The 14,443-nt window shown below is 42.5% G+C and overlaps 1 protein-coding gene across 1 annotated transcript in view; it reads right to left on the minus strand.

Moving 5' to 3' along the window:
• Positions 1-14,443, minus strand: part of PAQR5 (progestin and adipoQ receptor family member 5) — an 89,010-nt gene that overhangs the window by 21,097 nt on the left and 53,470 nt on the right. The window contains exon 6 of the mRNA XM_007467865.1: positions 193-320. Coding sequence (XP_007467927.1) covers positions 193-320 — 128 coding nt within the window. The remainder of the gene's footprint in view (positions 1-192; positions 321-14,443) is intronic.

Here is a 14,443-nt window from a genome sequence, read left to right on the forward strand (position 1 = left end):
AGCCCCTCGGATCCTACCACAATCTGGGTTCTAGAGCTCACCCCAGCAGCAGACCGCCACACCTCCCAGCACCACGGGGGAGTCCCCCAAATCCCATCACGGAATCTCAGCTCTCTCCACCCCAGGTGTGTTTAAAGAAGCCCCAGTTCCCAGGCTCTGAATGAGCAGCTGGTCAAGGGGGCTGGGAGGTACCAGAAGGGCAGCAAGTGCGTCCAGATGTTGAGGGTCTCATTGGTCATTTGGAAAAGGCTGAGGAGACAGGCCGTGGCAGAACTCTGTGGATGTCGGTAGCCGAAGAGGATGCCCTGCTCATGGAACACCTGCAGGGGGAAGAGAAAGGGGCGCCGAGGTGAGACGAGAGGGTGGCGGGAAGGTCTCAGGAGGAACATCTCCGGTAGCCTCTAGCTTTCTCCCAGACTGTGCACTTGTACACTGGAGCCTGGAACACTTGACCCCGAGTCCTTGACCTGTCAAGCTGCTCCTGCCTCCCTCCCATCGCTTCTAACCTCCCATGTCCTTCCAGAAGCCTGCAGTCAGGGGGAGGAGAGAATTCAAGGTCCTGACTCCCTTTGGGAATCCAGCCTGTCTTTGCATTCCAGGTGCACTTACTCCTGTCATGAATATTGCCTAAGAATCTGCTTTTGCACCCTGTGCCTGGGGCCTACAGCCCAGTCTTCGGATGCCTTCATGGTTGGTTGACATATATGCTGCCTGTTCGAGCCAACGAGCCTTGGATGTCAGGGGCTGGTGGGATGATCTCTGCGGAAGATACCTCCCCGCCGGGGCCAGGATATATTCACCAAGGCGTTTCATAAAGGCCTGTTGATGATGAAAACTATGATGGCATCAGCCTGCGCTGCAGGCGGAGGAGAAAACTGGTCACAGCAGGGCCCACGCAAGCTCCCCACCCCACGCAGCCCGCCTGGCAAGGCTCTCAGTAACCATCCCGGATGAGAACTTGGATGGGTCAGGTAAAATAGGGGACGTCAACCTGCTTGGAGGACTGCATCACATCCATTAAAAATGGTAATTATGGAGACAATGAGGCCTGAGGGACAAAAGCTCAGGATGCCATAAGTGAAAAAAAATGGGATGTCAACTGTATTTGTGCCGTGGTGATAGAACTATAGAAATTTTAAGTACACATAGTGGGGTGGAGACTGGGAGAAACACGGAAAAGGAAAGAGTTTTATTTGTTGAACTAGCAGGATTTGCAGGAGATTTTCTCCCCCTTTTGTGTTGATCAGATCAGGGTTTCTCAATCCTGACCCTGTTGACATTTGGGGCCAGACAATTCTTTGTGCGGGGGGTGGAGCTGTCCTAGGCATTGTTTAGCAGTAAGGTGACAACCAAAAATGTCTCCCGAAATTGCCAATGTCCCTGGGGGGCAAAATCTCCCCCAGTTAAGAACCACGGACTTAGCCGAATGTTGTTGTAACCTCTGAGAGGTAAGTAAAAATGAGTAGATTAACTGAGGCAAATAATGACCATGACAATATTAGTCATCGTAATGTAAACTGAATCACAATCAATTTTGAAGGTTTACCTCTGATTTTCTAGGGCTGTGGGAGGAATGGAAGGCTGGGAGAATTCCTACCTAACCACCCATTTCCCATTTGGGTTACCAACTTCTTAGTTTAAGAGAGGATCTTGATTCAAAAATACACAATATTTGTAATGACCTATAATGGAAAAGAATCCGAAAAAGAATATATATGATAATAACTGAATCACTTTGCTGTACACCTGAGACTAACACAACATTGTAAATTAACTATACTCCAATTTTTAAAAATGGTTTAAAAAATAATAAATAAATAATCAAAAACAAAACAAAAACCACAAGAATAGACAATGTAGGGACTTCCCTGGTGGCACAGTGGTTAAGAATCCGCCTGCCAATGCAGGGGACACGGGTTCGAGCCCTGGTCTGGGAAGATCCCCCATGCCGCAGAGCAACTAAGCCTGTGCGCCACAACTACCGAGCCTGCGCTCTAGAGCCCATGAGCCACGACTACTGAGCCCGCAAGCTGCAACTACTGAAGCCTGCGCGCCTAGAGCCTGTGCTCCACAACAAAGACCAATGAGAAGGCTGTGCACCGCAAGGAAGAGTAGCCCCTGCTCAACACAACTAGAGAAAGCCCGTGCATAGCAACAGAGACCAAACGCAGCCAAAAATAAAAAAATTTTTTTTAAAAAGAATACACGACGTATGGCGTAACTTGGACTATCTCTTGAGGTTCTGAGTCAACAGGTCTCATGGAATAGTGGAGAAATTAGTAAGGGGATATCAGAGTAAACAGTCAAATCTGGGCCCATTAGGTGCCCTATGACCTTGAGCTGGGCCACAACTTTCAGGGCTCTGTGTCCACACCTATGAAATGGGGAGCGTTTGCTCACCAGACGGTGAGCACATTCCCACCTTGGTTCAATTCTGGGCGAAACTAGTCAACTAGGGAGAGGGGGAGAATGAAGTTGGTTCATGGTCCAGTGAAGAAATACTGTTTGAATTAGGTTTGGGTTTTAGCTAATTAAAGCGATTTGTTCCAGTTTTTGATTCACTATGCATTTCTGCTGACATCCCCGGTTTTCAGTGGACAAGTTTCTCTAATGGGCAGCAGGCATCTCGGCTTGCAGCTGCCCACCCACCAGGGTTGCTGACAAGGCGGCAAACGGGCTGATGGCCTTCAGCCTTTGATTCAAGCGAGGACGATGGCGCATGCTTGGCAGGCACGCGTAAGGCCCTCCAGCAGAAACTATAGGCCTATCGTTCTACCTGTTATGTTTCTTACTTTCTTCCTTAAAAAAAATTTTTTTTAGAAATTTATTTATTTTATTTTTGTCTGTGTTGGGTCTTTGCTGCTGCGCGCGGGCTTTCTCTAGTTTTGGTGGGCGGGGGCTGCTCTTCGTTGCAGTGCGCGGGCTTCTCACTGTGGTGGCTTCTCATTGCGGAGCATGGGCTCTAGGCACGCAGACTCAGTAGTTGTGGCAAGTGGGCTTCAGTAGTTGTGGCTCGCAGGCTCTAGAGCACAGGCTCAGTAGTTGTGGCGCACGGGCTCAGCTGCTCCGCAGTATATGGGATCTTGCCGGACCAGGGCTCGAACCCGTGTCCCCTGCATTGGCAGGCGGATTCTCAACCACTGCGCCACCAGGGAAGCCCTCTTTTTTTTTTTTTTTTTATTAAAGCATTGGCCTCTTGTTAAAATGCAAGGACTCCAGAAAGGAGCAATTGTTATTAATTATTCACTGCTTCATGTGAATAAGTTCAGCAGATCCCATATAGCAGGAGATCTCACGACAAGGGGCCTACGGAGCCCTGGGCATGTGAGGGTGACACACAGGGAAGAAGCAGGGCGGGGCTGCAGGAGAGCTCAGATGCAGTGACAGCCACAGCTGGACGGTGGATGGACGGGACCCAGAGCACGGGGGAGTCTCCCACACTTTGTCCACGGTGACTCAGGATATGACTACTGTCCCTCTCTCTTTGGACCCTGCAATCTGGGAGGCAAGAGCGGATGCTGATAGAGTCAAAAGCCAGAGGGGAACAGAGGAGCTGGGAAGTCCACAAACTAGACAACTTGACCACACTGAAGAATCTAGCCCCAGACCTGGGGAGAATGCCTTACCACCAAGGCCAGGGTTGGGCGCAGATTAAAAGAATCTGCTTCCCTCCGACCGGCTATCCGGATGCCAGACATGGGGGCAGGATTTTAAGCAACCCCTCCAAAAAAGAAAAAACCACAGATGGATAAAGGATGGATAAAAGAAAGGGAGCCCCTCTGTCCCAGAAGAGTGATTCTGCCTCTGAGCCCCTCCAAGCACAGAAAGGGAGACGCGTTCTCTCCATTGTCCGGCTCCAGCCTTAGCAAAGCACTTTGCATAGAGTAGGTCCTTACAGGATGCATGCTACATAAATCTGAACAGCAAAACACTTGAAAACAATTTTGCATTCGTGCCTAGTTTGACCCCCAAAGGCAAACTGTGGTCATTGCCTTAATACTCCGTAGCTGGGCCTCATTTGTAAGCGGCCCAAAGTTAGCAGGCGCTGGCATATTTGCACAGCAGAATTGATTTCCTCCCAGGTTGCAGGCTGGGCAATTTAGAATGAAACGAAATCAAATTGCGCGTGGCCTATAATTTAGGAGCGAGAACCCCCAGGCAGCCAGGTGGAAGGGCAAGGGCACGTCAGCGGGTTTTTCTCTTACTGCCTGTCACGAACTCGGCTTTCAAGAACAGCCCTGTGCCCCTGCCAGCTGATGCCTGAAATTCCACTGTGACCATTTTAAACCCTTGGTTTTTCCAGCTATTACACTGCAAATCACCTGGGGAAAATAATCAGGCATTCTGGCTAGCAGTAAATACGAGAGGATTTTGATGGCGGGCAAAGCACAGAGGCTGTCAGAGCGGGGTCAGCAGGCCACCGGCCTTGGCATGGTAATCTGCATTTCCCATCTAGATCTCATTGAATCCTCACGGCCTCGTGAGGGGCAGCCTTTTACTGTCCCCATTTCGCAGAAAAGGAAACTAAGGTCTGTGGATGTTAAGGCATTTATCGAAGATCACTTAAGTAGTGGGAGCAAAGCTGAGACCTCAGACTCCATGTCCTGGTCTCGCACACTATCCTCCCTGCCACTCCAGAGGGCTTGTCGGAAATGAAGCTCTCACCTCTCAGCCTGCAGTGTGACTGTGGACCGTCACACACTTCTCTGAACCTTAGCTGCTTCTTCTTTAAAGTGGTGTCACTGTTCTGAATTGCATCTCCCACAAAATTCATATGTTGAAGCCCTAACCTCCAGCACTTCTGAACATAACTGTACTTGGAGGTAGTCTTTATAGCGGTGACTAAGTCAAAACAAGACAGTTAATCTAATCTAACTGGTGTCCCTCACAAGAAAAGGAAATTTGGACACAGAGGGAGACACCAGGGATCTGCGTGCACAGAGGGATGACCATGTGAGGACACAGCAAGAAGGTGGCCCTCTGCAAGCTGAGGAGAAGCCTCAGAAGAAGCCAACCCTGCCAGCACCTTGATCTCGGACTTCCAGCCTCCAGAACTATGAGAAAATAAATTTCTGTTGTTTAAGCCACCCCGTCTGTGGTACTTTTTACGGCAGCTCGAGCTAATACAAAGTGCAAGTGGTGAGGTTGGGGGACAAAGTCTCTAAGCCAGCGCCTCTCCAACTTTCTTCTGCAGGTGTCCGCAGATCACCTAGGGATCTTACTGCAGTTCGGTGGGGCTGGGGTGAGTCTGCATTTCCAACACACTCCCAGCACATGCTGATTCTGCAGCTATCTCCGGCTTCCCAGCCCAGGCTCCTGTCTCAGCATCGTGCTGTCACCTCCCTGTCCAGAATCTGTAGTTCATCACAGAAGAGGAGGTGCCCTTTAGGTATGTTAAGATGAACCCAAAGACACAGGCATGAAAAGCAAGGGAGGGGACAGTGAGAGACCAGCGAGGAGTCGGGTGAGGTGCTGGTAGGCAGAGGCATGGATAGAATGGGGAGGAAGAGAGCAGGCCACAAATTGCTGCATCGAGCATAACCAGTCATTTAGTGAGTATCTGCCACGTGCCTGACACTGGGTCGGACACCAAGCCACTGTCGCATGCAGGACGGACCATGCTTGGTCCCGGTAAAAGAGAACACTTTCTCAATCTAAAACACGTAAAACATCACTGGTACACAACCCACATGCAATTACTAGAACTGTAAGTTGGCTGAATTAATAGCCAACCGTTGTTGGTATTAAGCAATTACAGATAAAGGTCAATTCAGAACACTGGGGTGATGTTCTTTAAAAAATAAGTGTCTATGCCGCAGAGCAACTGGGCCTGTGAGCCACTACTACTGAGCCTGCGCATCTGGAGCCTGTGCTCCGCAACGAGAGGCCAACGACAGTGAGAGGCCTGCGCACCGCGATAAAGAGTGGCCCCCGCTTGCCACAACTAGAGAAAGCCCTTGCACAGAAATGAAGACCCAACACAGCCAAAATAAATAAATTAATTAATTTAAAAATAATAATAATAAGTGTCTAATATTCAGTCAAGCATAACGATGCTTTCCATACATGCAAGACAATATTTATACAAGATGATGGTAAACTTCTGGCCAAACATGTAAGATGGATACAAAGTAGTGAAACAAATGATCACTGTATCTAGGATGGAGGATCTGAAGGATATTAGTACTTTAATGAGCAATAAAGTGAAAAAAACAAAGACACATGGGATGTTTTTAAAAAGTAAATGTTACTCGGTACAGGTAGGTGTACCAGGGTGAGACGCCCCACTGAATGACGAACATTATACGGAGTGTTGATCTGCAGAAGAAGAAAGTGACGAAGTTGAAACAATGGAGCATTCCATCAGTTTTACTTTATTATAATAATACAGTCTTTGATTTAAGAACTAGAAAAATAATCTTAAAATTTAGGCATTGATTTAAAAATCTGCCATGGGCAAGCTTGTGATAACAGGATTTTGAGAGTCTGTGGTAGGCAAAATAACTGCCTCTCAAGGATGTCCATGTCCTAATCGCCAGAACCTGTAAAAATGTTAGGTTACACAGCAAAGGGGAATTAAGGTCACGGATGGTATTAAAGTTGCTAATCAGCTAACCTTAAAATAGGGAGATTATCTTGATTATCCAGGTAGGCCTAATGTAATCACGAGGGTTCTTAAAAGCGGAAGAGAGAGGACTTCCCTGGTGGCGCAGTGGTTAAGAATCCGTCTGCCAATGCAGGGGACACGGGTTCGAGCCCTGGTCCGGGAAGATTCCACATGCCGTGGAGCAACTAACCCCGTGCGCCACAACTACTGAGCCTGCGCTCTAGAGCCCACGAGCCACAGCTACTGAAGCCGGCACACCTAGAGCCCGTGCTCCGCAACAAGAGAAGCCACCGCAATGAGAAGCCCGCACACCGCAACGAAGAGTAGCCCCCGCTCACCGCAACTAGAGAAAGCCCGTGCACAGCAACCAAGACCCAACGCAGCCAAAACTAAATAAATAAATTTTTTTAAAAACCTTTAAAAGTGGAAGGGAGAGGTAGAAGGGGATGTGACTATGAAGAAGGGTCGAGAGATGCAGCATTGCTGGCTCTGCAGATGGAGGGAGTGGGCCAGGAGCCAAGGACTGTAGGTGGCTGCCAGAAGCTGGAAAAGGCAACAGGTTCTCCCCAGAGAGCCTCCATCGACACGTTGATTTTAGCCTAGTGAGACCCATGTGAGATTTCTAACCTACAGAACTGTAAGGTAATCAATTTATCTTCTTTTTTAAGCCATCAAGTTTGTGGTAATTTGTTACGGCAACAACAGAAAACTAATACAGGGTCAGGATTTGTCCAAAAATCCAAAAGCATTCTTAGAGCTGGAGATGGCAGCACATGGTTTCAATTTCTTACTAGGAGAATTGATGCCTTCCTTTGGAACAATTCAAAGATTATATATGACATCCACAGAATCTTCCCCAATATGGGATATCTTCCTGAAACACACATCAAATTTGACCACAAACTACTCTTATTCTTGCAATGGGAATGCCAAATAAATATCATTAAACACTTAGGTAAAATTTAGGCAAGACGCAAGATAACTGAAAGAAATCAGTGAAACAACAGAAGGTCCTCAAATACTGAGCAAATCCCATCTTTGGTGGGAAATGACATTAGGTTTGAACCTGAGCTGTCCACAGATATATGTTATGGGGTGTTGTTAGCAAAAGCCTACAAAAAAAAAAAAAATCTAGTTTGGCTATTTCACTTTTAAAGGGATTAAAAATGCACATTTATTATTTTAAATATGTCTAGGACTTTTCTAAACTAAAGGAGCCACACATGAAATATGCAACAAAAACGATATTCCAATAAAATAAAATTCAAATAAGGAAACAAAAATGCCTGTGGACTATGAAAGAGAAGGTTCACATACAAACAATCCTGAAATTGATTCCCACAGAAATTATTTTTCTGGCCATTGCAGACTGAGGTATAATTTTGACTGAGCAAGATGCTATTTTGTTTTCTTTATATTTTTTTCTTGGAAAAAGAAAAATCAAGTAAATACTATATGGATCTAGATATTGTTTTAAGAAAGTGAAAACAGCAACATAAAAGATGGTGATCCATATGAAATTAAAATATTTAATAATTTTCCCGCTTAATTCTAACTATCATACGAAACCTCATTCCAATGTCTGAACTTGGTAATGTAAATTTTATACTCATTCCTGATTCTAAATGTGGCTTTAAGAATTTTTTTTGATAATTCCAGTTGCTCTGCCTCAGCAGAATTGAATAAAAACTCAACAGAAGTTTCTCCCAAATGAAATTAATTAAAATTTTAAAAAAATCTAAGAACTACAGTGATTCAAGAATAATGGTCTATTTTGACATCACTGTTAACAGAACACAAATTATGTGATAATGTTGATTACAACATCTCAAAACTTTGCTGAAATGAAGGCAAGAAAAATAAATTTTATAGAATAAACATGTTAATTTGTGAATTATGTATGTTATGCCCATCTAAACATCACTAATCCATCAACATTATATCCAGACATGTGCAATAATAATTTAGTTGTCTTTGACATTTTGCTGGCGTTAGCTATACAAAAATCGGAGCTTTACGTATTGTTTTTTTGTCATTATGAAGGAATATTTGTCAAGGTAGAATTTATATAACTATGAGCTTCATTTGTGACTTTTACATATTTAGGCATATGGTCTGTGGCCTCTATTTGTTCTCCTGATTCAGATCCAGCACATGGCAGGGGCAGACCCGATTTTATTTGCTCATCGTGAGAGCACTGAAAGGTAGGGATTGTCAAGCCCATTTTACAGATAAGGAAACTGAAGCTCGGTGAGATGGAGCTTCATCTGCTATTTCATAAGAAATAGCAGAACCAAAATGCAACTCCTAGTTTGTTAGATTGAAAAGCCCAGGATACTAGATGTTACGCAAGTTTTCAGAAGGAAGGGATCACTGGACCCATGTGATGCAGGAAGGACCTGGAAGAATAGCTGCGGAACATCTGGTTCTGGCAGAATGATGGTCGATTAGATGTCATGAAGGATCATTCCAACGAAAACAATTAAAATGCTGGATGAAGCCTGCCTTCTACGCTGGATAAATCTATCAGCAAGATGGCACAAAAGCAAGGAAGTCACAAAACCCTCAAAACAAAGGGAAACCAGGAACCCTGGGAGGTACGCTGCTTTCACCATCAGAGTTTCTGCTGTCAGCCTTTGCAAATGAGAGATGAAATCCAAGGCCCATCAAAGGCAGGGAATCTAATAGGAGACCTCATCAATAAAGCTAGGACTTTCAAGATAAGTGAATGTAAAATAAATCCTACCAGACAGAACAATACAATTACAAAAGTTGTCTCCCTGAAAAAAAAATCTCTCTCAAGAATTCAGAAGCATCCGTTCATTTTCACAGGTGTTTGTGGTCCAAATCCACACTACCAGTGTGGTCCAAAAACTCTCAAGTGGAAAATTTAAAGTGGTTACAAATAGATAGAGATCAAAGTTTTATAGTTCCCTCAGGTAAGCAACAAAACAAATGCAAATCCTCTCTGAAGAATTTCTACGTTAAAACAAGCATGCACACACCCAGAAACAAAATGCCGTGAATGAGAAACAGCAAAACACAGGAGACAGCAGAAAGAGAGATCAAAGAACCGATACTGAAATGTAAAATAACTGTGTTCAATATGTTTAAAGAAAGAGCTTAAAAATATGAACAATAAGCAAGCAGATTTGAAAAGAACCTAATATAACTTTTAGAAATTAAAAAAAATAATAATTGAAATAAAAAGTCACTGAAAGGATAAATAGCAGACTAGACCAAGCTGACAAGGAAATTAGTCAACTGAAAGTAGATCCAAAGAAAAGTATCCAGGATGCGGTCCAGAGAGATTAAGAGACAGAAGATGTGAAAAAGCAAACAAGAGACATAACGAATATTTCTCTAGAAGGAGAAAATATAATGGTTCTGCTGTGATATTTGAAGAGTTAACTGGTAAATGTCTAGAACTGTTGCAAGTCACCAGTCCTCATATCCAAGAAGTTAAGTGAGGCATGGTAGAGACAGTTGGTGCTCACCAAATATCACATGTGCTTTCTTACATTTCTCAGACTGTCTTGTCATTAGGTTGGGGCCATGTTGACTATTTCTGGTTAAAGTTAATTCCAGGCCAGGGCAGTTGAAGAACAATGCCTTCTTGTAGGAGATGTCATGATGGACTGGGGATGCACCTCTTCCCCTTTTCAGAACTGAGCCACTATCCCTCTCTGGGAATCACTTTTGGCCAAAGGCTGCTACCTTGACCACATTATGCTCACTGTACAGGGGCAGCACATACCCACTAAGGATGGATACAAAGTCCTGGGCTTCTTTTCTCACTGGGGACAACTCTGAAGGGTCAACCCCGCTCCAGAGCTCCCTGGGTGGTCAGCAGAGACCTCTGATGCAACTTCTCCTTCTACCCAAGCCTGCTTCCCCGACTTCCTTACAGGTGTTCCTGAGAACACTCCCCCATGAACCTCCTGCATGTACATCTTTGTCTCAGAGCCTGTTTCCGGGAAACCCAACCTAAGACACCTCTCTCTCTTCCCCTTCTGTGGCGACCTAGAAGGCCACATGTTCCAGATGGAGCAGCTATGAGGTGGCAGACCTTCCATCTGCCTGGGCCCTTCACAGTTCCTCACTGACCACTTAGCTATGTAATGTGAGGGTGAAATAAACCTTTGCTCTGTTAAGCCACTGAGCTATCTGCGGTAATGTTTAAACTCAGCATAGCCTAGCCCTTCCTGCTTCCTACAGTTATTCATGTAAAGACAGCTGAAGTAACCATTAAGCTGATAAATTCAGAGAATATTTCTAGCATATTAATTATAAAGCAAGGGCAGGAGAAAACAGCATGTTCAAAAGGAAAAAGAAGAATGTAAAACTCAATTCAAAGAGCGCAGGAAGGGAAAGGCAACAGAGAAAACAGGACAAATAGAAAGCACATAAGATGATCAAAATAAATGCAAATATTTCAATACTCATTCTAAACAGACTAAACCGTCCCTTTAAATGACAAATATTGTCAATCTAGATGAAATCCAACTATGTGCCATTTACATGAGACACAACTAAAATATAAGGAATGGGAGGGATTACAAGTCAAAGTAAGGAAAGAAATAAACCAGACACATAACAAAAACAACAAAACTGGAGTCACTGTACAACTATCAGACAGATGCTAAGACAAAGAACATTACTAGATATAAAGAGAATCACTTTTTAGAAATAATAAGACCTTTACTTCACCAGAAAGATACAATTACAAACTTGGATGGACCTAAAAAACACAGGCTCAAAATACATAAAGCAAAAACTGACTTACCTACAAGGAGTAATTCACAAATCTGACACCATTAGGAAAGATTTTAACACATTTCAATTATGGATACCTTGAGCAATCGTTAAGTTGCATAAAAAATCAAAATGGAAGTTAGAAATTAATTAGAACTGCATATGTGGACTGCAGTTAAAGCAATACTTAGAGAGAAATATATATATATTTAATTGCTTACATTACAGTGGTAGAGTGATTAACTTAAGAAGTTAGAGCAGTAACAGCAAAATAAACCCAGGGTAGAAAGAAAATAATAAAAATAACAAAAAGACATTAGAGATATAAAATACATAATAGAGAGGCTCCACAAAGCCCAAATCATCTTCTTTTCAATTATTTTTTAAAAAGACAAACTGACAAGATTAACCAAGAAGAGAACAGAAAAACAAAAATGACATATTCATGTCAATAGACACAGAAAAAGCACGTCACAAGATCCAATACCCTTTCATGATAAGAGAATACTCAACAAAATAGTAATAGACATTCTTTAAACCAACAAAGGCCATCTACAAGAAACCCACAGCTAACACACTTAATGGAATGCTTTTCCCCTATGATCAGGATGTCTGCTCTCACCACTTCTATTCAGCATTGTAGTGGAGATTCTAGCTAGGTCAACTGGACAAGAAAAAGAAATAAAAAGCATCTAGATTAAAAGGAAGAAGCAAAGCTATCTCTATTTGCAGATGACATGATCTTACAGGAATTGCTGAAGGATCCACTAAAATACTATTAGAACTAATAAATTAGTTCAGCAAGCATGCAGGATATAAGATAAATATACAAAACTCAGTTTTCTATATTCTAGCAATAACAATCTGAAATGAATTTAAGAAAACATTTCCACTTACAACGGTATCAAACCCAATAAAATACTTAGAAATAAATTTAACAAATCATTTTAATGGTGCAAGACTTGTATACCGAAAACTACAAAACACCACTGAAAGAAATTAAAGAATAACTAGACAAATGGAAAGGCAGCCCATATTCATGGATTTAATTTACTTAATATAAGTAAGATGGTAACGCCCCCCCAAATTGATCAACAGATTCAGTACAATCCCTCTCAAAATCCTGCCTGTTTTTTTTGTTGGTCTGTTTGCAGAGATTGACAAACAGATCTTAAAATTCATAAGGAAATGCAAGGGACCCTGAACAGCCAAACAATCTTGAAAAAGAAGATCAAGGTGAAAGGACTTACACTTCCCAATTTCAAAACTCATTACAAAGCACAGTAATCAAGACAATGTGGTACTGACATAAGAAGAGACAAACAGATCAATGGAACAGAACTGAGAATCCAGAAATAAACCCTCACATTTATAGTCAATCAATTTTCAATAAAGGTGTCAAGAGAATTCAATGAAGAAATAATGAATAGTCTTTCCAATAAATGGTGCTGGGACTGCTTGATACCCACATGAAAAAAAGAAAAGAATAAAGTTGGACCCCTATTTCACATCACATGCAATAACTAACGCAAAAAAATGGATCATAGACTTAAATTTTAGGGATAAAACTATTAGAAGAAAATATAGGAGTAAATCTTCATGACCTTGGATCAGCCAAAGGTTTTTTTGCTATAACATCAAAAGCATAAGCAACAAAAGAAAAATAACAGATAATATTAAATTTCAAAACTTTTGTGCTTCCAAGGATACCATCAATAACATGAAAACGCAACACACAGAATGGTAGAAAACATTTTCAAACCATGTATCTGATAAGGGACTTGTATCAAAAATATATAAAGAACACTTACCACTCAACAACAAAAAGACAAATGACCCAACTTAAAAATTGGCCAAAGACTTGAGCAGACATCTCTCCGAAGAAGATATACAAATGGCCGATAAGCACATGAAAAGATGCTCAACATAACTAATCTTTAGGGAAATTCAAATCAACACTACAATGAGATATCACCTCATATCCATTAGGATGGCTACTATAAAAAAAAAAACAGAAAACAACAAGTGTTGGTGAAGATGTGGAGAAACTGGAACACTTGTGAACTGTTGGTGGGAATGTAAACTGGTACAGCCACTGTGGAAAGCAACAGGGTGGTTCTTCAAAAAACAATTTTTTTTTAATGGCCAAATGATCCAGCAATTCCACTTCGGGGTACATACCCAAAAGGATTGAAAGCAGGGTCTTGAAGGGATATCTCTACACCTATGTTCATAGCAGCATTATTCACAATAGCTAAAACATACAAGCAACCTAGTACTTATTGATGGATGAATGGATAAGCAAAATGTGGTATGTACATACAATGGAATATTATTCAGCCTTTAAAATGAAGGAAATTCTGGTATATGCTATAATATGGATAAACCTTGAAAACATTATGCTAGGTAAAATAAATAAAACAGTCACAAAAAGACAAATATTATATAATTCCACTTATATGAAGTAATTAAAGTAGTCAAATCATAGAGACAAAAAGTATTAATGGTGGTTGTCAGAGGCTGAGGTAGTGGAAAATGGGGAGTTCTTATTTAATGGGTACTGAGTTTCAGTTTTTCAAGATAAAAAGAATGGAGATGAATGGTGGTGATGGTTGCCAAACAAGGTAAATGTAATTAATACCACAGAACTGTGCACTTTGAAATGGTTAAGATGGTAAATTTTATGTTAAGTATATTTTGCTACAATAAAAATAAAATAAAGTTACCATGTGACCCAGCAATTCCACTCATAGGTGTGTACCTAGGGGAATTGAAAATATGGCCACACAAAAACTTGTACACAGGGCTTCCCTGGTGGCGCAGTGGTTGAGAGTCCGCCTGTCGATGCAGGGGACACGGGTTCGTGCCCCGGTCCAGGAAGATCCCACGTGCTGCGGAGCGGCTGGGCCCGTGAGCCATGGCCGCTAAGCCTGCACGTCCGGAGCCTGTGCTCTGCCAAGGGAGAGGCCGCAGCAGTGAGAGGCCCGCGTACCGCAAAAAAAAAAAAAAAAAAAAGAAACTTGTACACAAATGTTCATAGCATTACTCATAATAACCAAAAATTGGAAACAACTTAAGTGT

The sequence above is a fragment of the Lipotes vexillifer genome, unplaced genomic scaffold (genome assembly GCF_000442215.2).
Source record: "Lipotes vexillifer unplaced genomic scaffold, Lipotes_vexillifer_v1.1 scaffold792, whole genome shotgun sequence".
NCBI classification, from domain to species: Eukaryota; Metazoa; Chordata; class Mammalia; order Artiodactyla; family Lipotidae; genus Lipotes; species Lipotes vexillifer.